At 34.0% G+C, this 27,881-nt stretch overlaps 1 protein-coding gene across 1 annotated transcript in view; it reads right to left on the reverse strand.

The window, feature by feature from the left end:
- Window positions 1-27,881, reverse strand: part of NAALADL2 (N-acetylated alpha-linked acidic dipeptidase like 2) — a 911,251-nt gene that overhangs the window by 503,733 nt on the left and 379,637 nt on the right. The window contains exon 4 of the mRNA XM_021702572.1: window positions 24,788-24,907. Coding sequence (XP_021558247.1) covers window positions 24,788-24,907 — 120 coding nt within the window. The remainder of the gene's footprint in view (window positions 1-24,787; window positions 24,908-27,881) is intronic.

Here is a 27,881-nt window from a genome sequence, read left to right on the forward strand (position 1 = left end):
TTACTCTCTCATTAAGTTCTAGCAGGGTGAAATAGAATTTTTTTTTCAAACACACCTGATGATGAATGTGTAACACATAGGAGTTAAGATGTTAATTACAAACTAACAACAGTAAGTCCCCCTTCTTTTTTTTCTGAGTATATGCATTTCTTCACAAATTTTTTAATGGTTTTATGGATTCTGGTAAGGCTGGAGGTAGGTGGGGGCACTATCTTTACCTGGTTCTTTTCAAAGTAGATTTTTTTTTTTTAAATAGAGAATGTTTTCAAGGGTGTAAACAGAGGTAATGTTGGAGAACAAAGAAAAAAAACTAAACTGAAAAACTAGAAAAGCACAACTAGTTGAATAGCTAGTAGAATAGTAAGAAGAAACAAAGATTCCTCATCTTTTCAATTACAGGAATATCAGATGCCTGCCAAGAAATAAATGGTAGGGCGCCTGGGTGGCTCAGTTGGTTAAGCGACTGCCTTCAGCTCAGGTCATGATCCTGGAGTCCCTGGATCGAGTCCCGCATCGGGCTCCCTGCTCGGCAGGGAGTCTGCTTCTCCCTCTGACCCTCCCCCCTCTCATGTGCTCTCTCTCATTCTCTCTCTCAAATAAATAAAATCTTTAAAAAAAAAAAAAAGAAAGAAAGAAATGGTAGATCGTGAATGCTATGTCACTGGATCCTCTCTTAAAATAATATTTAAAAGTATCTAAAATGAAGGTGTGAAAACAAAGACCACTTCTTAGTTCATTTATTCCATCAAAAAAGAAGAAAAAATTTGGGTCCCCCACAATTTCCCAACATAAATTTGCATGGCTTTTTGTTTCTAAAATTCTAGGAAAGTGCATATCTATCAGTGATTAATTCCCATAACCATATATTTTGTATTTCAGTGCAGCTTGTAATGTACAACTTTATTTCTAATATATACATTTACTAACATGTAGAAGATCTTATAAATATTGTTGGAAAATTCAGAATCATTTTTTATCATATTGGCCTTCCCGACATTACCACTCTAGATCATTCTTCCCTCTCCAAACTTCAGGAAGCAATCAGACATTATGTAGTATCTTGTGCCATAAACAAACAAAAAAACAAACAAAACAACCCAGATGGTTTGAACTAAGAATTAAAGTATGCAGTTTTGAAGAGACATAATATATGATTTTATTCCTAGAATGTATTCAACCAACAGATTTACTATGTGTTTTAACCCAAATGGGAACATTAAAAAAAAAAAAAAAAACCTTCTTATGCTTTTAATTAAAGGTATATTTTCAATCAAAAGCATTAGCACTTTACATATGAATCTAAAATGAAAACTGACATTAAAATCCACATTAAGGAGGTTTAGCTTTCAGGCAGAATTATGCATAGTAAATTCTTCTAGATGGTAGGATGGACTTTCTTTTCCTAGAGCTGTTGCTAAAATATTTTAGTAATTTCAATGAGTACATGGGCAATGATAAGAGTAAATCTCTGCAGTTAGCTTAGATTAAATATACACTTGCTCTAGGGTTCCATATAAAATGAATCCAAGTTTGAGAGTTCCTTTTGTATCTGGCTTGTCACTATCAATGGTGTATTACTTATAGGGAGTGTTTCTGGTGACCTATCTACAATAAAGTTCTAATTGCAACTAGTAGATATATTCATAGCTAAAAAGTTAAACTCTTCTAAAATGAAGGACACTGTGTAGACTCTCCCGAGAGGAAGGCAATGTACACTCACTCCATCTGGAATATAGAACTGTTGTATAAAACAACACAACAAAAACAGCATCTCACCTTTGGAGAAGCTACATTAGGAGATGGTAGTTCCTATCTCATAGATAAATATTTCATATATTTCCCTTCATATACAGATGGAATTGCTACAACTTAGCATAGGAAAAGGACATTAGTTTTCCAGTCATGGATTCTAATCCTCCAGTCTAAGTTCTTCCACCTACTAAACTGTGTAATTGCAAAATAATTAATCACCAAGGGCTTCATTTTACCCATATGTGCAGTGAATACCTTAAAATAGGGTCGTGGAAAGGACTGAATGTAAATGAAGTCACATAAATATATCATCTGGTACAATGCAGTCACCTGCTCATTGGAACAGGTTACTTAAATCGGACTTTTCCAAAGGAGTACTACTAAGCAAAAAAGAAGTAGAGAGCTGCAAACCCATCACACTATGGATAAGTTTCTATTTTCAAAATTACTCTGGTCAGGGTTTGGCTAGTCCTCTTGTTCCCTTAAACTTGAATGACATAAGATGATTAAACTTAGCTACTCAACCAGCTAACAGCAAAGAGTTCTAGAGCTGAAAACAGAGCTACGTTTGAGATTTCTCTCTGATATATTAACCAGATACATTAATTAAATTATTCACTAATTCAACACACAATTTTTTGAGACACACCTAGCATGGATGGAAGATGGCATGGTCTTAAAAGCTGATGATACAGCAGCAGGGAAAAACCAACATCTTTTCCTTTATTAATTTATTGTCTAGTAGGAGGTCATATACTATAATACACAAATACATCAAATTATGAAAGTGATATTTGTTAAGAAAGAAAGGGGCTATTTACGCTTCACTAACATATTCTTTGTAATTAGGGAAGTATTATCTAAGGAAGTAATATTATATACATGTGTAAGAAAAAGGGTAGGGGGAGGAAGACTCAGGTAGAATAAACTAGAATAAATAAATGTCTTGAGATAGGAGGGCACATAGTGTATTTTAGAAGGTAAAAGATGACAAGTAAAAAAATGAAGTTGTTATATGCAGACAATGAATCATGGAACACTACATCAAAAACTAATGATGTAATGTATGGTGATTAATATAACATAATAAAATAAATTTTTTTTAAAAAGTAAAAAAATGAAGTTGTAAGAAATGAGTTAGGCAAATGTCAGATTATTAAGGGATTTGTAAGTAATACTAAGCATTTTGGGCTCTATGTCAGTGGAGAACGTCTTTATGTTAATGAGAACCACTGAAGAGTTTTAAGCATGTATTGATATGATCAAGTTTGTATAAGAAAAAGATCACTTTAACTGTTAAATGAAGGATAGACTGAAAAGAATTAAGACTGAATTAAGATACTTGTATATCTGGAAATATGGTCATTTTACTAAATTAACATATTACTTCCAATTCTTCAAATCTCTCCTATATTGGTTTGTAAATCCACGACCTTGCTACAACCTTAAGGTTTCCAGAAAAGGTAGAATAAATTAGGAACTATGTCTTGATAATCACCTCAAAATACAACTTATATTTTGGTCAAAATATAGATACTTAACACATCCGAGTTAAAGTTGTATTTGATAAAATCAAACACAAATTTCAATTTGTAGTGCAATACATGATGATATTAAAATATTGGCTGTCAGTGGTTTTATAGTCTTGGGTCTTTGATATTGGAAGCCTTATTTTTTACAGTTATGAATGTTTTTTGTAAGTTGTCTTAAGAATGATTAAAATTAGGTCCCACCAACAGTTGTCAGCATACTTTAGTGTCTCTGGAATTGAGAATGGGATGGGAAGGTGAAGTGAGCTGGTAAATAAGAGGATTAGTCAAATTAGTTGGGTTGCACTATTGAGGTTGGAAGATGAAAGAAGTGGATTTCGTGTTAATGAAAACTGAACTTCCTCATTACTCTGTATGGTTTCATTGTTAGCGTTCTCTTTTCATCTATCCCAATTATAAAAGCTCTATTTGAATTTTTTCACATCTGCTTAGTCATTTTTACATGATTTTCCTAAACTGCTTTCTCGTCAAAAGCTGTTGAAAGCCTTGGGGTTCAAGAATACATTTGCAAAGAGATTCTGAAAAGCCTTGTGAAGGCAAAAATTATTTTTAATGATACCACAAAGAGAAATGGAGACCTTGCCATTGAATAAACTCAACAATGAACAAATTCTGTTTAAAGGATAGATAAAAGGCACTTTGTGGTGGGGTGCCTGGGTGGCTCAGTTGGTTGAGTGTCAGATTGGTTTCGGCTCAGGTCATGGATCCTGGGATCAAGCAACACCCCCACCCCCCACCCCACTCACCCTCTGTGCTCAGCAGGGAGTCTGCTTAAGACATAGATTCTCTCCCTCTGCCCTCCATCCACTCATGCCCTCTCTCTCTCTCTCTCAAATAAATAAATAAATAAATAAATAAATAAATAAATAAATAAATAAATAAATAAAATCTTAAAAGTTATTGGGACATCTGGGTGGCTCAGTAGGTTAAGTGTCTGCCTTCAGTTCAGGTCATGATCCCAGGGTCCTGGGATCGAGTCCCACATCGGGTTCCCTGCTCAGCAAGGAGTCTGCTTCTCCCTCTCCCTCAGCCTGCAGCTCTCCTTGCTTGTACTCTCTCTCTGTCAAATAAATAAAATCTTAAAAAAAAAAAAAAGTTCTTCATGGTAAATCTGTTTTTTGTTTTGTTTTGTTTTCCTTATGTTTACTCACCTTATAGAAATTTAATGATTACTGATATTTATAGTATAGTATAACTTTTATTAAAATATTAAGCAATTTTTTCATATAGATGCATTTTTATTAAAATTCATTATATATGATTTAAAAAATAACATTAAAATGGTTTATATCATGCAAGTGCCATACTAACTTCTGGTGGGTACCAAAGTTGCAGTGATGAATTCTAGGGGGGAAAAAAAAAAAAAGACCTTTGGAGTTTTGTTATTATTATTACATCCTTAAAATTTTTATTTATAATTACTATCTTTTAATAAGAGTAACTAAAAAAGTACTCATATATTTTGTTGAAAGGCTAGGCATAGGACTTAATATTTGATCTTCATATTTTAGGGTTAAAATATGTCATAATTTTACATTTATTAAATTTTTAGCTCTTACTAACACACATAAAGATGCCATATGGGTAGAGGTACATGTAAGACAAGTGTCCTCAAGACACTTGACTTACATATGGATTTTGTTAGAAGGAGACATTATACTACTCTTAGCCAGAAAACATATGTAAAATATACACAAATTCCTCATGTTTATGTTGTAAATGTTGCCCCATAAGACGTAAAGGGTGTGACTGGCACAACTGTATGCAGTGGTCCCTGATAAAGGAACTCCACACTTGTGTATAAATGGAAAGGTTATGTGAAATTTTAGTTTTCTGGAAATACACAAGAAAATAAATTTATTTAATTTTTGGGACTCTTAAGATCTTCCTGAAAACATTAAGAAGGTAAACTATTTCTATATGAATACAGTATATTCTTTATCAAGCTATTTGGATGAATATTCTCAGAAATTGAGTTTTCTCCTTCTACATCTTCCATCAGTAAACATCTCTTTACTCATAATGAAATCAGAATATGGCCTTTGATTTTCACATTTTATTTTATTTTTTTTAGGTTTTTTTTTATTATGTTATGTTAATCACCATATGTTGCATCATTAGTTTTTGATGTAGTGTTCCATGATTCATTGTTGGCGTATAACACCCAGTGCTCCATTCAGTACGTGCCCTCTTTAATACCCATCACCAGGCTAACCCATCCCCCTGCCCCCCTCCCCTCTAGAACCCTCAGTTTGTTTCTCAGAGTCCATAGTCTCTCATGGTTCCTTTCCCCCTCCGATTTCCCCGCCTTCCTTCTTCCCCTCCTGCTATCTTCTTCTTTTTTTTAACATATAATTTCTACCACCTCGGCACTTCACCTGCTTTCTATTACTAGGAAAACTTAGTGCTAAAATATCTTTACTGCCACCATTTCAAAACATGGAGGTAAACTTAGCCAGTAAAAAGTACATGAGGACTAGGGAGCTGTTTAGAGAATAAAGTGAAATAAAAAGGGTCACAAATAGAGGTGTTTCATGTTATAGTTCTTAAGATTTCCTGAAGGCTTATTTCTTATATTCATCACCCTGACACATTTTTATCGATTAAGTGAATATTGTTTTTGTTTTGTTTTTTTGTGAATCATCTTCAAGAGTAGGGAAAGAATAATTATGTACAATGGAATAAATATGTGAAAATTATGCGTCCAGTTTATTAACTTGCAAAAACTCTTGAAGTCAGTTCACTTTCACTTGACTTAGTGAATACTTTGTGGCAAGTGTAATTTTAATTTTACAGATGAATAGATGAATTTGTAGGTGAAGTGATCCTCTTAATGTCATAGGTACAGCCAAGATTTAAGCCTCCAAATGTCTGCTTCAGAGTCCATGCCATTAAGCACTAAGCTCTCCTGTGTTATTGGTTAATTTTGTGGTGCTATTTCCAAATGAAAACAAAACAAAGAAGTTCACATAGCTCATAGCTCACTGATATTCTGAAATTCGACCATGTAACCTCTGTTAATAGAATAGCATTCAAAGTTTGAAATTCAAAATACTGTCCATGTACTATATTTTACTTTCTCTTATTGTACTATCATGCTATTTTGAGTATTTGGGGAAACATTTCTATTTCTACTTAACAACTGTATTAATCTATAATCAGTTTATCTAGAATATTCAAATAATTCAAAGAAATGCCTATTATTTAAGAAACTTTTTAAAGTTGTTGAAAATATAATAGTAATACATGTTTATTATAAATTTCTAATAACAGAAATATATACAGAGAAAAAATCTAAACTCTGTATTTCCATCACAGATGTATATTCAAAACAAAATGCAATGGAAATATCAATCCTTTATCCCCCACCCCACAAACACAGAAGATTCATTTGAAATTCTCTTACATTAGGGGTAAAAAGGAGAATACATGGTCTCCTTGTGATCTATGCAAAAACTGTTTGACCTATGCAAGTTTCTTAATCTCTTTGTATATCATTTAAAATTAAGAATTTCTTATAGATAATCCTGTTTTTTTCTCATAGATAATCTTCAATGATAATGTTTCCTAAGTGAATGAAAAATACAAGATTCTAATATGGATGATAATGTAGTATAACAAGTGAAAATCCTTGGCACTGCTTTGGAATAAGAAATTTATATTATAATAGAATACTTTAAAATAAAATACTTAAAGGAAGATAAATTATTACAAATATGCAACCAAATTAAAACTTGGTGAATAAAGAAGATGAATTTTTCATTTCTATAGACATATACGTGGAATGAATTGTAAGAACATAAACAACACAAATAAATAAATGCAGCATTCTATCAGACACTTGTGTTGCAGCTTACAATAAGTATTTGTGTTCACATGAACCTGTAGGTAAATCGTAAACAACATGAAGCCTAATGTTTTACAATTAAAATGAAAACTACATTAAAAATCATAATGGGAATCTGATATTAAATTACATAAGCCATGAATTTAAATAGACTAAATGTGTAGAGGTAGGCCTATGAAAAACGGATACTCCATAGATGAAGTATAAAATATAAATAAATATTGTTCCTTTTCTTATCTTAATCTGTAATTTATCTACATGGTACTCTTATAAGTTATTGCTGTGTTACTATGGCTACATTTGTTTTTCTTACACTTTTTTAAACCATAGTTTCCCTCTCCCATATAAAAGTATATTTGAAAGTAAAATATCAATGCTTTACCTTAGATAAATAACCCAAAAGAACTGAATGGATAATTTATAACATCTGGCTTCTATGGACTTAGAATTACAGATGGAATTATCCCATTTGATAGGAGAAACATGATGCATATTGTATGATTTTTTCACTCTCCCCAGATATATTTTCTACATCGAAAAAGTAATACTTTAAACTGTTTTGTGGGATAGAGAAGGCAGTACCAGGGATGACATATTATCACAGAAGTAAGCCTCTCAACCCTCAATATTTATCTGATGTCAAATGCAGCAGGTTCAATGCATCATACATTTATGTGATCAAGTAAATTGCTAGAAGCAAATTTGACATTAAGATGATAAACATGGCTATTAACAGAAATCAGGGTCTACGGTAATCAGATCCAATAAGCTAATTAATCTTAGCTCTGTCACAAAGATTCCTTGAGACTGGAATGATAACATAAAGCATAAGCAGCACATCTCAAGCAATTTGGCCTTCCATCTTCTATGTGGTAAACATGAGCTGGACAGGGCCATGATGACTTAGACTAAAGGCTCTTCTTTTTAGAGTCTATTCTGGGAATATGTATAGGGATGCGTTATTAGACTAGTCCCTTTCAGACGTCAGAATTATAAAATTTTCCAAGTAACTTATTGTTATCATAAATAAGATCAATTTTTAAAGTTATAAATGACCTTAAGCAGAAAAGATATGAAACAAATCAACAAATTTATCTGGCTAAATTAATGCTAGAACAGAGGCATTCTTTCCACACTAACCAACATAGTCCAGATATGGATTTTATAGCCAGAGATGCATAGACACTGGTCAACTTCATAAAGGAAAATGGTCCATCTACCTACACAACCCCATTTTTATACTAAAGATTAATACTTCACATAATCTGACTGAAAATATGATAAATACATTTTCTTAGCAAAACAAAAAAAAATGGTTCTTTGATTTTTTTAAATAAAGACACATGTTAAATTGATGTATTCCTGGAACAGACTTTTACAAAGTACAGAATTTGCCATAAGTTGAATGAAAAAAATCCAACACCTTATCTTCTACTAGAACGAATTAAATGATTTTATAAATGCTGAGGCATTTTCTTTCAGAAAGGCAGATTTCTTGGTTTCTTAGATCAAAACCATTGTGTGGTCACATTCTGGACCTTCTTATCTTTTGCTTGAACATTTTCTAATCAGGGGCTACAGTGAAAAAGGTAGATATCTAGTATGCAACATATACTAAACAACTCCATACTTTGTAGTGAACTGTCAAAGATTATGATAAATAAATATACATATATATACTTATCAAGAAATGCTATATAAAACATTAGGTATTCTAAATATTCTAGAAGCAGTCTGGGGCAACCATCTTTGAAAGCCTTTTCTAGTATTTAATCAGCCTTATTTTATAAAATTATTTATGAATAGCCTACATATATTTTGCTACAATTTAAGACCATGTTTTATAGCTTTAGCCTTTACAAAGATTGGAATATTTTATGACACATGAAACTTCTTCATGTGTTTGAAAACATTTTTTTTAACTTTCTCTTCTCAGCCTTCTTTTCTTCAGATTAAATAATTCCCAGTTAAATAATTCATCACATTTGCCTGATCTACCAATCATTTTGAATCCATTCCTCAATTTCTTCTACCCATTTTAAAATAAAGCAAATCAAACTGAACCTGATACTGTACTAATTAACAATGCTCGGGGCAGATTATTTCTCTACTTTTGCATCTCTTTCTCTTGCTAAGATGAATCAAGTTTTTGTTTGTTTTTAATGTTATTTTCCTGATATCTTCTGGTCTTTGTCTGCTGCTCTGGGCCAAACTATTCATATTCCTTTGTAACTGTGAAATTTCTTTGGGATTCTGTGACATTGAAGCAGTAAGAGAATATAATTACATAGGATTCTCATCGGAAAAAAACAAACAAAAACAAAACACTGTGTGCCTACTTATTAAGATCTACTTAGCTCAGATATGTATTTTAAAAATGTGTTTCAATAAAACGAAACAGAAAATAAGTCACTGATCATTCTCCAAAACTTTTCTTATAGGCCTAGTTAGTGTAATAAAATAATCTTGTCATTTTCAACTCATTAGTTAGAAACTATTCCTTTCTGTGAGGATTTCGTTAACAACCAACAAATATCAGTACAATACTGGAAGATGTTCATAGCAGCCCAGCAGGCCCTTCTCACTTTTCCATTAAACATTCCATGTGCATCCATCAGGTCATTAAAATATTCCACATATCTGTCAACCTTTACCAGGCTATCACATACAAGCATGCACCCTAAAACGATCCTTATGAAAAATTCATAAACATTTTCAAGTTACAAATTCTTCTCATTCAAGATAAGATTTAATGGAAACAGTTTCCTGAAGAAGTTAATGAGAACTCTTCTATAATAATAAACGAACTGAGATATGCAAGTGCCCTATGATTTCACCAGGCACTCTCGTTTGGAATAAATTCAACACCAATTCACGTTCAGTTTTGTTTTGTTTAGGTGCCTAAGGCGATGTCTTCCCAGCTGTCAGTAATCTGATAGAAATACCAAAACTCAGTCAATGTGGATGAAGAGTGATTTAACTGTAATAACCATATCCAACCCACTGGTTGATTTTTACCATAATTTGCAGGGAAAATATCAAGTGATATTTTTTACCGCTTAAATCGGGTCAGATTTGGGACAGTGAAGTTGGTAAGTCTGAATCATCTGATTAGTGTGCCTGACTGCCAAAGGGCAGATGCTGAAAGACTCTCCACATAAATGGGAAATCTCGTCCAAGTGGAAAGCATGTCTGTAATCACTCAGTCTGCTCTCATTGGAGGTGGGGGAAGCTAAATTAATGCTAGAATATAGGCATTTTCAGGCACCTGTTGAGAATCCTGGTTAAGTCCAACCTCACCCCCCCAACTTTTTATTTTAAAAATTTTTAAGATTTCAATAGAAATGGAAATATAGCAGGACTAATAGTCACATTCTAATCACCTGACTTCTCCAGATGTTATTCTCCCCACATTTGCTTTATCTTTGGTATGTTTCTCATTCTGAACCATTTATAAGTAATCTAAAAATATCTTTTTTAAAAAGATTTCTTTATTTATTTATTTGAGAGAGAGGGCATGAGTGGGAGGGGCGGAGGGAGAGGGAGAATCTCAAGCAGACTCTGCGCTGAGCATGGAACCCTACGTAGGGCTGAATCTCATGACCCCAATAACACCACCTTGGCTGAAACCAAGAGTCAAAATCTTGACTGACTGCACTACCCAGGTGCCCCTAAAAACATCTTTTTTAGTTGTAAAGAACCATGATTGAAGCCAAAGCGGTGCTAATGTCTGAAAGAAGGCATCTTAAAGTAAAGGTTCTTTCATTAATTCATTTTTTAAATATTTATTTATTTGTCAGACAGAGAGAGAGAGAGAGAACAAGCAGGTGGAGTGGCAGGCAGAGGGAGAGGGAAGCAGGCTCCCTGTTGAGCAAGGGACCCTGAGATCATGACCTGAGCTGAAGGCAGACACTTAACTGACTGAGCCACCCAGGTGCCCCAGGAAACTTTAGAAGAAACATAAAAAGCATAAGATTGTTTTGGGTACAGTGACACTAAAAATAAAATTGACATCAATATAAATCAAAGAGTGTTCCATTGTGCTCAAGGAAAATTGATCATAAGGCAGACGCTTAACCAACTGAGCCACCCAGGTGTCCCATCTTTCATTAATTCAGATAAATTAATAAGCTGCGGGGATGAGAGGCACACAAGGTTTAGAGTAATAGCCCTAGCTTTCTTGGCTAATATTAGGCATGACATCAAGTAAACCACTCAAACTTTCAGAGATTTAGTTACTGTAGAGGAGTGACCATTCCTACACATCACAGTGATTTTGTAAAGATTATGAGTGTTTACATGAGATAAGGTTTCTGAAAATTACAGTTACACAGGATATCATTCAGATAACTACATTTTTAAAAATCTCCAGTGAAAATAAGAACTCTTCCTTTACCATGGTTACAACACAACAACAATAATGGACATTTATGGAGCATTTACGAAAGGCCAGGTGATACAAAGACAACAGTAGTCTACTGATTTTACAATGAAGAAAATTAAGTCTTAAAGAGGATAAAGCCTTGAAGACTACTCATAGCAATTAAATGGTAGAACTGGGACTCAAACCCATATAACTGATCAGATTCTACACTTTGGCCATGAGAAATGAGGTAGGAAATTTACTACAAATAGCAAACAAACAACTGATACAAAGACCCCTGAGGTCAAAATAGTGAAGAATTCAAATCTGTCTTTAGCCACCTCTTCCACACCTAGCCCCTCACCCCAGATACAGTCTGCCTACTCTTTTCCCTATGCTAAGAATATGAAATTAGTGTTAAACTGATATCAATTACCTTTCAATAAAATCTTTATAAATTATATTATGTATAGTGACATCTTAACAAATTGCCCATTAAGTGTATCCAGTAGTAACTTTTAATTTCTAGCATTTAACTGATATAATTTAGGCTAAAAAGACCTTCCCAAAACCTCTCAGATTACACGAATATGGTCTCATACTCTGCCCATTTGTAAAATGCTATCTGCATACATGTGTTTCCTAGTTTTAGGGCAAAGAGCTTTAACATTGTACTTTCTAACCCAACAGAATTTTATTTTTTATTTTTATTTTTTAAAGATTTTATTTATTTATTTGACAGAGAGATAGAGAGAGAGCACAGATAGAGTGGCAGGCAGAGGGAGAAGCAGGCTCTCTGCTGAGCAGCGAGCCTGATGCGGGGCTCAATCCCAGGGCCCTGGGATCATGACCTGAGCTGAAGGCAGACGCTTAACCAACTGAACCACTCAGGCACCCCCCAACAGAATTTTAAACCACTTCAAATTACTTGTACAACAAAATTCTTTCCTGGCTTATCAGTTCCCTGAACTATATGTGACCTTATTTTATTTTTTTTTATATTCTATTCATTCATTTGAGAGACACAGCATGAGTGAGGGAGAGGCAGAGGGAGAGGGAGAAGTAGACTCCCCGCTGAGCAGGGATCCTGACATGGGGCTTGATCCCAGGACCCTGGAAGTCATGACCTGAGCCGAAGGCAAAGGCTTAACCATCTGAGGCACCCAGTTGCCCCATGTGACCTTATTTTAAAAAACAGATTGTCTCTGCCTGTTTTGTGATTAAAACACACAAATGATAAAGCTCAGCAAAATAAAAGAAACAAAATCTACATATTTAGTAAGTCATACTAGGAATTTTGTAAAAGCCCAAGGAAAGTATTCGTACATGTTGTACCAATCATTATGTAAAAAATATCATTTGTAGCCGTGTTTCACTTCATTATTTCCAGCACAGGTTACTCTGCTATTTTGTCCAGGCCTCTTTGATTCCAGTTTAGCATAAAATACTTTGTCATTTAGCTTTGCTGTCTAAGAATAACAGACAATAAAGAATCCAGAATATTGCAGACAATTTTGAAAATTTTAGAAATTATTTTTTAATGATCCCCTCATTAAATCTTCTGATCCAATCAGACTCATATCCTGTAGCTCCCCTTCTCTTTGGTTTACTTCAAAATAGGCTGTTGTAGGTCAAAACATGTTGAAACAATGACTACAAATATTGAAACATATGTATCAGCACACATAATAACACAGGAAGCCAAAGTGGGCTGACTTGTTTCATTTTGTTTACTATTCTAAATTAAAAACAAAAATTTAATCCAGGTACATGTGTGAAAGGTTGAGATAGTTTCCTACAGAGTCACAGACAATTCAGTAAGGAAGGATACGAAATAGAACCATGCTGTGTATCTGTCATACAATAGTAACTTGGGAGGGAAGCTAATTCTATTTTAATCTACTAAATATTACAAATTTTATTTTTTACCAATTCTCCTCTTAAGGAATCCTTGAGGTTGTAAAATTTATAAAACTGAAAATAGATATCACCCAAAATATAAGGTGAAGAAAAGTGTTACCATTGTCCTTTTCTTAACAGAATGGAAATTAAATTTTAGATTTGATCACAGATATTTTAATATTTATAATGCCACCACCAAGTTGTACTCCTGTCCAATTTTAGATACGCCACTATTTAAAGACAAAGAAATTGTATTAGAACAGTCATTAGTTTGGGTATTGGAACAATGTCAGGTAAGTATGGCAAGTTACAACCATAAGGATTTCTCCCGCATTTCATTTGATGACTCATTTTATATATGATGGAGTGTATCCTAACATTGCTTGAAAACTTCTTAGTGTGAGAATTATAAAAGTTTGATGTGGATAATTTATCCACTTAAAAAAAACAAGCCTGCTGGGGTGCCTGGGTGGCTCAGTTGTTAAGGGTCTGCCTTCAGCTCAGGTCATGATCCCAGCATCCTGGGATCAAGCCCCGCATCAGGCTCCCTGCTCAGCGGGAGGCCTGCTTCTCCCTCTCCCACTCCCCCTGCTTGTGTTCCCTCTCTCTCGCTGTCTCTCTCTCTGTCAAATAAATAAATAAAATCTTTAAAAAAAAAAACAAAAACCAAAACCAAGCCTGCTCTTTACTGATAGGTAGGGGTAACAACAACCTAATACATTTGGATAAAAACAAAAAGAAAACCATAACTGAAAATTTAAGAATAAACATGATCTTTTGAAGAATCTGCTTGATAGCTCTTACTTGATTATGACTACTAGTCCAAATCGAAGTCTGTTAGTATACTACATATATTCTCAGAGCATAGAGACTCTAATTTTTCTTTTTTTTTTTTCTTTTTTTTTTTTTAAAGATTTTATTTATTTATTTGAGAGAGAGAGCACATGAGAGGGGGGAGGGTCAGAGGGAGAAGCAGACTCCCTGCACAGCAGGGAGCCCGATGCGGGACTCGATCCCGGGTCTCCAGGATCATGACCTGAGCTGAAGGCAGTCGCTTAACCAACTGAGCCACCCAGGCGCCCGAGACTCTAATTTTTCTAATTTTCCAATACAAGCTTAATTTAAAATGCAGAATTATTCCAAAACGATTGGAACTGTTAGTGTTGTAAGAGCTTTAAAAGTAGCTGGATGACTATAATATTCAAATAATGTACTTATTAATTTAAGAAAATTTATAAGAAATTTATTATGCTAAATGAGATTCCTAGGTATAATCTAAAATTTAATACAAGAGAAAATATACCAAAAACTTACATAAAAATTGAATAAAATTTGGAAATGCAAATCTAGTAAATAAAAGTAACTTTCAATTTACCTGTAATAGGCTTTTTTCAAACTGCACATTATTAAAACCACAAAAGCTTTATTTTTAACTATAATGTACATTAGGCTATAAAACCTTCCCAATAGCTTTTGCATAAACACAGTAAAAATATATTTTCAGTTAAAAAGCAACTTAATGAATATTTATGAGAACAATAAACCTATATGTTAATAATTACTTATTAAAATAATAATTTATTCAGTGTATATTATTTTCAAAGTTCAAGTGAGAATATTTTAAGTTTGTATAGCTAGGCTAATGTTTTATAACTTATTAAAGGTTAATTTGTTATAAAAACAGGAAGTCTATTGAATTCAAAACCAGCTACAATACATTGTGTGGCTGTAATTTTAATTACATAAATTTTAGGGAGAGGTTTTGGGGATTTTTTGCCGAACAAATATTCATTTTTTTAAAAATTTCTTTCCAGAAGTAATTTAACTGTCTCCACATACTTTATAGCAACAGCAAATGAGTAAAATCCAAGCTGCTGACTAGGATTCCTTAGCAATGTGTTCCTCAGTAAGATAATAATTTATTTTTATTAAAAGACAGAGAGAGAGGGAGAGAGCTCAGTGCCAAATAGATAGCAATTAATAATTAGACATCATATGGCTTTTTTAAAACTTTGTTAAGCATAGAGTCAAGGGTTTATTTACTTTTTAATTTTTCAATTTTGTAACACCCTGTATGAAATTTCAGAAATGAAAGGAACTATGCAAAAATCTCTAAGTTAAAGTTAGTTTTAGGATATTCTAAATTCAAATACGTAAGAAAATCTTTAATGCCATAATAATTCCTGGAATAGTCTAAACACTCTACTGAAGTACTGAGCTTTACAAACAAGGCAGGGATTATACAATGTAATGAATAAGATCTTAGATTTTGATTACACAGGATAGTGACCATTAAGGAAATGAAATGCAAATAGAAAATGCAGTAACTGATAAAACATTTTAGTGTGATTAAATAAAATATTGGCTTATTTTCAGTGCTTAGTATGTTTTAGACATTGTGTTGAACACTTATATATATTATTTCAATTAATTTCTATAATAACCTTATAAGTCAGGCAAATTCATTATGTTTTTAGAACCATACATGATACCTCCACTTTCACAATAAATTTAAAATTTGTAGATGTTTATAGTACTATTCTATAAATATAATACAGTTTTCATTACCAAAATGTTATTCTCATGTTACACAACTCCATCACCTCAAAAAAAGTTTGTGCATAAAAATAAATACTGAAGAATGTAAAAAGTGAAAGTAGGCACTATCTTGTTAACTCATTGTTTATATTCATCCTTAATCAATTTATATTTATTTTTAACATTCATTTATCCATTAATTTATATGTCTTATTCTAAATTTAAAGAGACAAGTTTAATTTTTTTCCTTTGAGATTCAAATTATGCTACATGGCATCAACATAATTCTTACTGTTAAATTGTGCAAAAGTGCAATCTTGAGAGATAATATTTCTATAATTGATTTATCTAATAAGTGTATTATTGTCTTCAGTTCAATTCTGCAACTTTGAGAGAACTGCCATTTCCTCGTTATTAAATTCATGTTCCTTCCCATTAGATTCTCGGTTTTTAAGGCCTTAATAATAATATTTATCAAGAGTTATGCTTGCTGGGTTGCCTGGGTGGCTCAGTTAAGCGTCTGCCCTCAGCTCTGGTCATGATCCCAGGATCCTGGGATGGAGCCTGCATGGGGCTCCCTGCTCAGCGGGGAGTCTGCTTCTCCCCCTCCTTCCTTCTCATGCTCTCTCACTATCTCTGTCTCTCTCAAATAAATAAATATTAAAAAAAAAGAGTTATGCTTGCATTTTCAAATTTAATGCTCACACAACCTTAAGAGTTGATATTATTTTTATCACCACTGTAGAGAATGTAATTTAAGAGAGAGAGAGAGAGAGAGAAACAAACAAAACCTCTAAGACTTCAGAGGTGTTAGATAATATTCTAAGGTCACTTAACCATCAAGAAGAGCCAGGACTTGAGCCTGTATCTACCAGCCTCACATCCTTCCATACTGCGCTTGATTATTTAAAGCAAGTTACCTGTCGAACACAGAGCAAACACAGCAGATTGGAAGGACTGGGACACCTATCTCCAGAGGGGAAAATAAAACTGTCAACCATACACAGGGGGAGAGGGAAAAACTGGAATATTTGAAAATAGCTCGGCATTACCACAAAGCTATGTATTGCCATAATAGACATCTATAATTGCCAAAAGTTAAAATATGTCTAAAGCTTATTCTTTCAGATTTTAGAGTAATATGTAATATATAAAAATATTTCTGAAATGTGTGACTTTAGGGAATGAACTAGAAGAAATCAGTTGTTTTTTTTCCTTCCCTCCTTCCATCCTTGTCTGTCTCTGGCTTCTGTCTCTCTCTCTCTCTCTCTCTCTTGATTTCTTGCTTTTCTTAATTTATACTATAACTCTTAGTTAGGAGCAACAACATACTTTGCACCCTTTCTTATGGTGCCAAACTTGTGTGAATACATGGTGATTATTTCTGTTGACCATATTACAACATATATGCAAAACATCACCTCTTCTGATACATGATGTCACGTGTTTTGATTTTATGATATTAAGATAGTAAATGTAATTAAATTGTATTATCACATAGGTAAAATACAGACAAGACTTCCAAATTATGGGATTCATTCACTATAGACTGAAGACTTGTAGACATACCTTCATTTGGTTTTAAGTCACAAAAAATACTTTAATATTTGGAATACGATCTGAAGCATTTAATTAGTTATTCTTATCCTAAACTCACTTTCTTAAAGTCTGATTGATTACTAAATGGCAGAATAATGACACAGTCCAAAGTTTTTTCATTACAACTTATGATTGAAGTTGTATTTCAACAAAAGCTACTTAGTTTGTAGATATGGTAATATTTGGTCTAAGTCATTTAGAAAAATAAGTAAAGTCAATCAGTGGAAAATGGAAAGCATTCTGATTTTAAAAACAACAGCAGATTTAGCTTTTAAATACATTAAGCCATTGTTTTCTGACTTTGTGTTCTAGTCCTGACCATATTTTCTTTGATCAACGGAGCAGCTCTGGAGTCTTATAATTATAAAATATGGAGCATTATTGGTCTTTTGTAATTACTTCTGAGAACTGGGTTGGAAGTACCTCATTAAATCAATCAGTGAACAAGTGTACTCTTTCTAAATATCAAGATAGTGTTTGTTTTTTATTTTCATAAAATACTTTCAAAAATTGTCTTAAGAAAAAAGGAGCAAGTTTGCTTCCATACACAAAACCATATCGAAAAGCACCATGCAATGGTGCTGATTTAAATATTTTTTAATCCGAAATATTCATAGAATGCCACATAAATAGATCCACTAGGATCATCAATACCAGGGGAAATTATAATGCACTAAAACTTTCAATAAAAATGGGGGTTTTCAGGGCACCTGGTTGGCTCAGTAGGTTAAGTGGGTTAAGCGTCTGCCCTCAGTTCAGGTCATGATCCCGAGTTTTGGGATGGAGACCTGCATGGGGCTCCCTGCTCAATGGGGAGTCTGGTTCTCCCTCTGCCTCTCCCTCTCCCTCTGCCTCTCTCTCAGCCCCTCCCTGCTGCTTGTGCTCTCTTTCTCTCTCTCTCTCTCTCGCTTGCTCTCTCTCTCAAATAAATAAATAAAATCCTAAAAAAAAGTTATTTTCTTTTTTTTCCTATCTTTCCAGCCTCATTGCCACATCACACATAAGATTATACCAGTGTGCACATGCATCCGCCACACACACATAAAACATACTGTGAATATTTTATCTCTAAAAAATATTGAATACCTTTTTTTTTTAAAGATTTTATTTACTTATTTGTCAGAGAAAGCGCAAGCAGGGGGAATGGCAGAGACAGAGGCAGAACATTTATTTATTTTACCTGAACTAGAAGATTTTTTATTGATCATCCAACTGTCCATTTGTTGAATATTGATTGGGAAATCACCAATACCTATAGATATTTCCTCACTAAATCCCCACCTCAACATTTTAAATTTAATTACTTTATAAATTAAGTAAATAGTATGAAGTTTACTTGCTTTAAATAATACTACTCCTTCCTAATCTGTGGGAAACATTCTATTCGGAATATAAACACCTAACAGTTGTTTACTACCTCTCATTTCCCTCCAGCTCTTCTAAGAGGTCTACCTGTGTAAGAATGCTTTATGTATTTAAGTAGTGGTTGGTTAAGTTACACACTGGCCAAACAATACACAATTAATATTAAAATATAGATCTTATTGGATGAATAGATAGGAAAATGGTTCATTTATAGGAAATTACAAAATCATTTGGATTCCTGGATCATTAAAATTCTGATTATAAGGATATAAATGTAAATAAGAAAAATTTAAAAACCAGTTAATACTTACAGATATATCTTACTATTTAACAATGAGTGCTAGGAATGTGCTATCTGTTACTCCTTTTATAAAAAAACAACAATAGCATTTGTGGATTTTTATATGTAATATCACCATGCAAAAAAAGGCATAAATATATGCATTCATCTATAATTTCACTGCATACAAATTTAACTCCTGTAAGACATGAGGCTGATGTGTGGTATGGACCTAGACGATGGCCCAGCCTCCATATTTCAGTAGGATTTATATGATTTCTAGTTGTCATGAAGTATACAGTAATTTTTTTATTATTGCTTTTGTGAAAATGGCTCTAAAATGAAAGCCAAATGCTTTTATTACATTTATAAAATAAATTTCATTCTAGAGTGCTATTCAGCAATTTGGGAATATGTGACAGTCTTAGGATGGGCTTTACTAAGTTTCAGATTGTCACAGAAAAATCTAAGTGGATCCATTATGACATACAATAGTCTGTCTTAAAGTTTAAAGACTTAAAGCACTCTCCCATATAATAAACTGCTAAAATACAAAACTAAAATAAACCCAAAGCCTTTCCTTTAAGGTTTAAGCTTAAGGAACTAGCACAAGTTAGATCTGGAGAACTGGGTTGGCTCTCCCCTGCAGTAACAACGTATGGATGTCAAGACATACATCTAAAAGCCATGTGCCTCTTTCATCGTTTCTGCTACACACTGTAGGGATTTTCTCATCAAACCCTTCATGGAGACTAAATTAACACATAGACAGTATTTATGATAAAACTAATGAGATCTCCTCCTTCTTGGCCACAGATTATTTTTCTACTCATTTTAGGAGATAATATCACAATTAGTTTTCCTTTTTGATTTATCTTAGATGCAGAGAATCCCACCCAAATTTATTTTTGAACTCTGATTTAGTAGCTACTGCACAAGTAAGAAAAGATGAACTTTTCTCTTTATACATTCAGCTGCATGTTCCCAGTCCAGATGCTTATTGAGAATCATGATTAGCAGTTGTGATACACATCAATTGGTTCTCTGCCATTTTCAACCCAGCTGTATCACTATATTACCTCGCTTTCTGGTGTCAGCCCCAGAATATACTCGATAGACCCGTTAAACACACTCAACTGTTACCATGCTGTACAACCTTATCTAGTCCATGCTTCCTTTTTCTTCACTATGTGAATGTGTATTAATAAATGTATTATCAATGATTCAACCAAAATATCTGGGATAATCTACAGAACACAGAGATGGCTAGAGTGGAATTTAAAAAATTAAAGAAAGGATTCCTTGTCTCCTCCGCCTAGAAGATAATACTGTTTGTGGCAAGGCTCTTTCTGCATAGATCTCTTTGTTAGATCTACTCATGGGCCTATAAATAAGATGATGAGGGGAAATACACCAGGTTTTTAATAACTGTGTCCTATTCTAGATAAACCACTAATTCATTGCTTCGTAGATATGGCCAAATGGTTTTATAATATAAATATTCCCTGGAGCAGTTAAATATAAAGAAACTTGCTTTAACTCATAATCTACTGGTAAGGATTTTGAGTATTTGACCTATAAATTCTGTTACAAAAGTTTTTGTATGTCTTTACTATGTAACTTGAATTTTTAATCATCCATAATCTCACCAATCCAATTTACATAATTGGTCCCTCCCACAAACAACATTTTAGTCAACGTATATCACTGGAAGACTGAACAAGCAGAATTCAAGTACCAGAAACAATGCTGCTCTGTTTCTCATTGCCCGTTCAGGACATATCTGGAGAGGATCCCCAAACACCTAGAAGAAGACTTCTTTTGATTATTGGTAATTTTTAAAGTCCTCTAATCAATTTGAGTCACATGTCTTAAATAATTAGAATATGTCATCTTACATCGTGATCAAAACTCTACCCTTGATTTAAAATTTCCTCTTCCTGCCCTCCACCAGCTCCGGTCTGTTATTGCAGAAGGAGTGAACTCTGTTTCCTTTCTTTCCTTATGCGCTAATGATCCTTATCTATAAATTGAATATAATAATGGTCCCTACTTCAATAATATAGTTATTATGAAGACAAATGTGATAGTACATAAAAACGCTTAGAAAAATATCTAGCCCATATTACTAACAATGGGAAAATATAAAGAAGTAGAAATCATCCATAATTCCATTGACCCAATTTATATAATTGGCCCCTAGAGGCTGGAGTAAATAACACTGGAGAGCTGTGAGCCTTTTTGGGTCAAAGGAAGGTGCATCAGAACAAGGGGGTTGGGGGGTGTGGGCAGACAAACCATTTCTTGGCCAGGAGAAATAATCCACTCCCACTAGTCTAGCCCAGACCAAAGAACTACAGATTTGACTAGACCTAAAATCAAGTAGCTTAACAAAAACATGTAATTACTTATACTCTTTTGTTTCACTAGAAAATATACCTAATATAAATTAGTTTTTCTTTTTGGATAGTTTTCAGATCAGTATGAATTTGTGTTACCTCTCTACTACTGCATTCTACCTTTTCAAGAGTCACAATAAACATTAGTGCATTCTCTAGACCAGAAGGACTAGGCAGGCAGCTACTTTGTATTTTCTTAAAGAGCCAATTATAGATACCGTTTCTAGGTCTCCAGCAAATATTGTGTGTATGTATATATAACTGTATCTATCTATAAATATAGAAAGATATAGATATTACACAAATATATAAACACACATATATTTTTCTGCTCCCCCTCTGAAGACATAGGCCAATCCCAACACAGACACTCCTATTCTGCTCATTTATTAGATGCTGAGCAAAACCATCTCTTACTTTCAGGTTTCTTGGGTGAGTCAGGCACCAGTCTATCATGTCCCCCATACTGAGGAGGACACACATTAAGGCCTCCACATGGTTCCATTGAAGCTCTAATCACTAGGCTTACAATGGAACTTAAAATAAATTTCTCCAGGGGTGCCTGGATGGCTCAGTCAGTTAAGCGTCTGCCTGCAGCTCAGGTCATGATCTCAGTGTCCTGGGATCGAGCCCTGGGCTGGGCTTCCTGCTCAGTAAGGAGTCTGTTGCTCCCTCTCTCCCGGCTCATGCTCACTCTCACTCTCTCTCTCTCTCAATAAATAAAATCTTAAAAAAATAAATTTCTCCAAAATTTATATTCATAAAATCTTCTCCCTGCCCCATCCTCCAAATCTTTTATATACCAGATGTAAGAGGCTCAGCAACACTCTAACAAGTTTTTAATTATTTCCTTTGAAATACTGGTGTTGGGTAGTTCATATTGAAATACACATTCTTGGATATATTAGAGCCTCAGTTAAAAATTCCAATTTATCATCTTGGTTAGCTAGCTAGCTAGCAAATCTATCTACCAATCTACTCTAACTACACATATACACTTACACATTAAAGACTCAGGCTGTGAGGTGGGACCGCCTGGGTATAAATCCTGATCGGTTCATTTCACTGTCTGGTTGTCTTTGAGCCAGTCGCTTATTCGTTTCCTGCCTTAGTTACCTCTCCTGTAAACTGAAGATAATAACGGTCCCCACCCAACAACATGATTATTGTGAAGATTAATGTGACAATACATTTAAAATAACACTTTGAAAAGTATTTATCCCATATTACTAACATGCTATCTTTAGAAGTAACAATAATACAATCATTATTATGATAATTATTATAAATGTCTACTTTATAACTTGTTTGACTTATGAGGATTTTCACATGCTGTTCAATATTCTTTTTTTTTTAAAGATTTTATCTGACAGAGGGAGAGAGAGTGTGCACACAAGCAGGGGGAGCGGCAGGCAGAGGGAGAAGCAGACTCCCCACTGAGCAGGGACCCCAGCACAGGACTCAATCCCAGGACCCTGCGATCATGATCTGAGCTGAAGGCAGATGCTTAACCGACTGAGCCACGCAGGCACTCCTCAATATTCTTCTTTACATTGTAATTGTATAGTATTCAGCCATACAAATAGCATCATTTTCAATACTAAACTGGACATACATATCATTCCAGAATTTGTCACATCATTGATGATGATGATGTTTATCATCTCTGTTTTTCCCTCTTTATAATATACTGGTTGAACTGGAATTACTGGATCAAAATGTGATTAAATGATTTAATATACATTGACAAATTACACTGCTAAAAATTAATATCACATTGATACACATATATCATATATCTCAAATATAATGTATTTTTAAGACTACCTTAAAATTCTAGCAAATTATCTATTATCAGAGATTGATTTAAGTATAAGGGCATCCATGGAAGGTAATGAATAACAGACACAGGATGTTCTCTTGTGTCCTTACAGAGTGTGCAAACAGATTTCTGGAAAATTTTTTGGGCCTGGGAAGCAAAGATCTTTAAGTGTTGGATGAGGAGAAATCCAATATATCTTAAGAACCAGACAGTTCCAGTGACACAACTCCAGTGACCATTCTTTTTTTTTTTTTTTAAGATTTATTTATTTTATTTATTTATTTATTTATTTTTAAAGATTTTATTTATTTATTTGAGAGAGAGAGAATGAGAGACAGATAGCAAGAGAGGGAAGAGGGTCAGAGGGAGAAGCAGAACCCCCGCCGAGCAGGGAGCCCGATGCGGGACCTGATCCCGGGACTCCAGGATCATGACCTGAGCCGAAGGCAGTCGCTTAACCAACTGAGCCACCCAGGCGCCCTATTTATTTATTTTAGAGAGAGATAGTGTGTGTGTGCAAGAGAGAGCGGGGAGAAGGGGAAGAGGGAGAGGGAGTCTTAAGCAGATTCCATGCTGAGCTGGGAGCTCCATGCGGGGCTCAAGCTCACAACCCTGAGATCAGGACCTGAGTGGAAACCAAGAGTCGGATGCTTAACTGACTGTGCCATCCACATGCCCCTGACCATTCTTTTTTAATAGAAAAAGAAAATGAAGTAAGAATAAGCAGTAGTAGCTGTCTATTGTGGTGGTTCATTATGAGATACTTAGATTGAGCTGCTTTAATTATGTAAATGTATCTAGTGGATGAGTGTTAATAAACTTCTATTTAAATAAAATAAATCAAAATTCTGTTTCTACTTAGCATATTATATTTTAATTAAATTCTTGAGTACAGTCGGTAACTGTGAAGTTATACAGTTGACAAAATCAATCACTAAGGAGTGTAAATCTGCTAGATACTGGTCTAACACAAAGCACACAGGAATTAGTTTTGATAAAAGAAGTTTCACATATGTCATATGTCGTAAGAGGAAACTCTGGTTCTCATTCCTAGCATTCTACATTGGTATTATTATAAAGAGTATGCCAATTTTATCAAGGTCCAACAAACTCCAATATCCAGCTTAAAGTATCTTCTGTCTTAAGTAATAAGAACATTAATTTTTCTCTTAAAGATTTTAATCTAAAATGTTCTATTTTGGTAAAGTCATCTCTTGTGACATTCTCTGACTCTTTGTGCCTCTCTTTTTCCCTTCTTCTAGGTCTCTCTCTCTTTTTCTCCACTCACAGAGGCATGTAACTCAAAAAAAAAAAAAAAAATATATATATATATATATCACCCTACCACCAACAAACAGCATCGGACCAACCTTATAAAGTAATGGCAATTTTCCTAATTTCAGGAGTGCAATCTGATTCGTTGTATTTTTCATTTTTTGAATCCTTTTTAAATCATCTGCATTTCCATAACCCACATCAATGACTTCAGCCTGAAAGAGAAGAGAAAAAGAAAAATACAGCAAACTGTCCATTTAGTATGACAAAATCATTCACAATAATTTGAAATATTCAAAAAAGAACTATTTCTACTCTTACCCTGACCCAATCACTACAGACGTGATCTTCCTATTTCTATTAGGATAAAACAATTCCTCTGGTCACTTAAAAAAATGGTTTAGAGTCACAAACTGAGGGGTGCTAAAGGGGTGATCGGTGGGGCATGGGGTGACTGGGTGATGGGCATTAAGGAGGGCAGTTGATGTAATGAGCACTGGGTGTTATATGCAACTGATGAATCACTAAATTCTACCCCTGAAACTAATAATACACTATATGTTAACTAAATTGAATTTAAATAAAAAATATTTTAAAAGGTTTTAGATTCATTTTTCCTTTGCCCTCTCCCTTCTAAACAAGTTACAGCCTCAATTCATTCCTCTAACAGATGATCGAATTTGGTATATTATATATTTATGTTTCTGGAATTTGAACCATTTTACAAAATACAAGATTAATGTCCTTACAGTTCGACAAAAATCATACCATTCTTAGACTTACAAACAATCCAAAGGCTCTCAATTGTTATCCAAATTAAGTAAAGTCCGTCATGCACAGCTGTTCAGGTGGTACATATATTCAGTGTGAATGACAACACCTTGGGTTATGCAGGATACAACCTGTACAACCAGCCATATGCGCCAGTCTGGCATTCAAGGATTTTAGAACATGAGCCCAGACTACAATTTCTGTCACATTTCCCACTACCTCCTTATAGTTATCTTATATTCTACATCAAATATTTCTTATTTTTAAAAGTCCCCTTTTATTAATGTGAAAATTTTACGCCTTTCTGGAGATTCTAATGAGAATCCTCTATGTAGTTGCCCCTTTCCTTCTCCTTGAAAAGTACCATACTGAGGGTTTTATCAAACACATATTCCTATGATCCAAGATGATTCCTTATTCCTATGATCCAAGATTATTCCTTTTAGGTTTAGTTTCCATAATTTCTATTATTAAAATAGTAATCATTGGGGTGCCTGGGTGGCTTAGTCGGTTAATCGTCTGACTTGTTTTCAGGTCAGGTCATGATCTCAGGTTTGTGAGATCGAGTCCCATGCCACACTCTGTGCTCAGCAGGGAGTCTGCTTGAAGATTCTCTCCTTCTGTGCCCCCCCACCTCAAAAATAAATAAGTCTTTAAAAAAACAGCAATTGTTATGCTTCCCAATGATAACATGATAATAATGTGCGGTTTAAAACTACAGCATCTACACACTGAGACATTAAGGACTTAGTGGTGGCAAATAGTGAAAGAATAAAGGTGGAGAATCCAGACCTCCAACTTCCCACCTTTCTCAATTGGAGCTAATTTCTTTGGCCAGTTTCATGCAAAGGGCTTCCAAAGAAGGCTCACATGAAGAGAGAATTCTGTTTTTAGAAGCACATGTGAATACCACCAAGACACCGGCAAATCTGTTAGAGGAAACATTTCTGGCATGAAATATTTCCTTAACCATTTCATTTATCTGCATCTGTCAAAACTTTACTGATACAGTAAAGCCCTTTTCAAATGTTACCTTCTTTTGTTGTTGTTTTGTTTTTTTTATTTTATTATGTTATGTTAATCACCATACATCATTAGTTTTTGATGTAGTGTTCCATGATTCATTGTCATGGAACAATCAAATGATACCTTCTGATGAACTGTATTTCCCTGTTGCCCAAGTATGTGACCTTCTCTACTTTGAATCCCACAGTGATTCATTTCTGACTCTCATGAGGACCTCACTGGACTCATCTCTTTATATATATATAAAAATTTTCCTCAGTGAAGGCCCATCATGCACATTTCTCACTCTTCACCCAGATGTCCAGCATATACTGTTATTTCATCGGTCTTAAGTTGAAACTATTATAGTTTATATGATATCTCTGAAAAGTTAAGCTGTACTTTCAAATGGATTTCTTAAGAAAAGAGACTATGGACTCTGAGAACAAACTGAGGGTTCTAGAGGGGAGGGGGTGGGGGAATAGGTTAGCCTGGTGATGGGTATTAAGGAGGGCATGTATTGAATGGAGCACTGGGTGTTATATACAAACAACGAATCATGGAACACTACAGCAAAAACTAAAAAGAAAAAAAGAAAAAAAGAAAACCTTGTTAAAAGCTCTTCTGTCAGAATGGTTTTGGATAACAATTTTGTTCCTATTAAAATGGGATTTAAAGCAGTGCCTTATTAATATAATTTTTGAGTTTGCTAATACCATTACAATATAAATAACCATGGATTTATGATTTTAAAAGCCTGATTAAATAAATGATCACATAATATTAATAATCATCACAGTGGAAAAATGAGAGAATTCGTATTATTCATTTAAACTTTTAAGTTACCTACTAATTATGTGTGATTCACTGATATCATCTTAAAACAAGGATATTACTCAATTGGTTATATTAATGAACATATTTTTCACATTTAGGAGAGGCTGGGGGATGATCATGCTGGCTTGAGACGGTGTGAGCTAGACTTTGACTTTTTGTTTGTGTATATACCAGAAAGATGTGAGAGTTACAAAAACACCAGTTTACATTATTGGAAAATAGCAATACCTTGCCTCAATAATGGCAATTTTAATTAAAGAGCTCTTTATCTTTCTTTAAATAGCACATCAATAGATTCAAGCATTTTAACACGTAAGAAGAGGGTTTTTTTTTTTTTCTTTTTTCACAAAGATTGTCCTCAACACAGCATCATTATACCAATTTATTTTGGCTTCTGCATTAAAAATAAATAATTACAGAAATCAATGTTCTCATGGTTTGACAGGTGATAATAAAAATGTATCTATTGCCTTCAAAAGATGCCTCTGAATCAGGTCCTTCCTGAAAGTCTTTCCTATTTACCTTTACGCAAACTGAAAAATCACAGCTGCAAGAAAGCACATTGAAGTTTTCTAC

This window comes from Neomonachus schauinslandi, chromosome 1, assembly GCF_002201575.2.
Source record: "Neomonachus schauinslandi chromosome 1, ASM220157v2, whole genome shotgun sequence".
Lineage (NCBI taxonomy): Eukaryota > Metazoa > Chordata > Mammalia > Carnivora > Phocidae > Neomonachus > Neomonachus schauinslandi.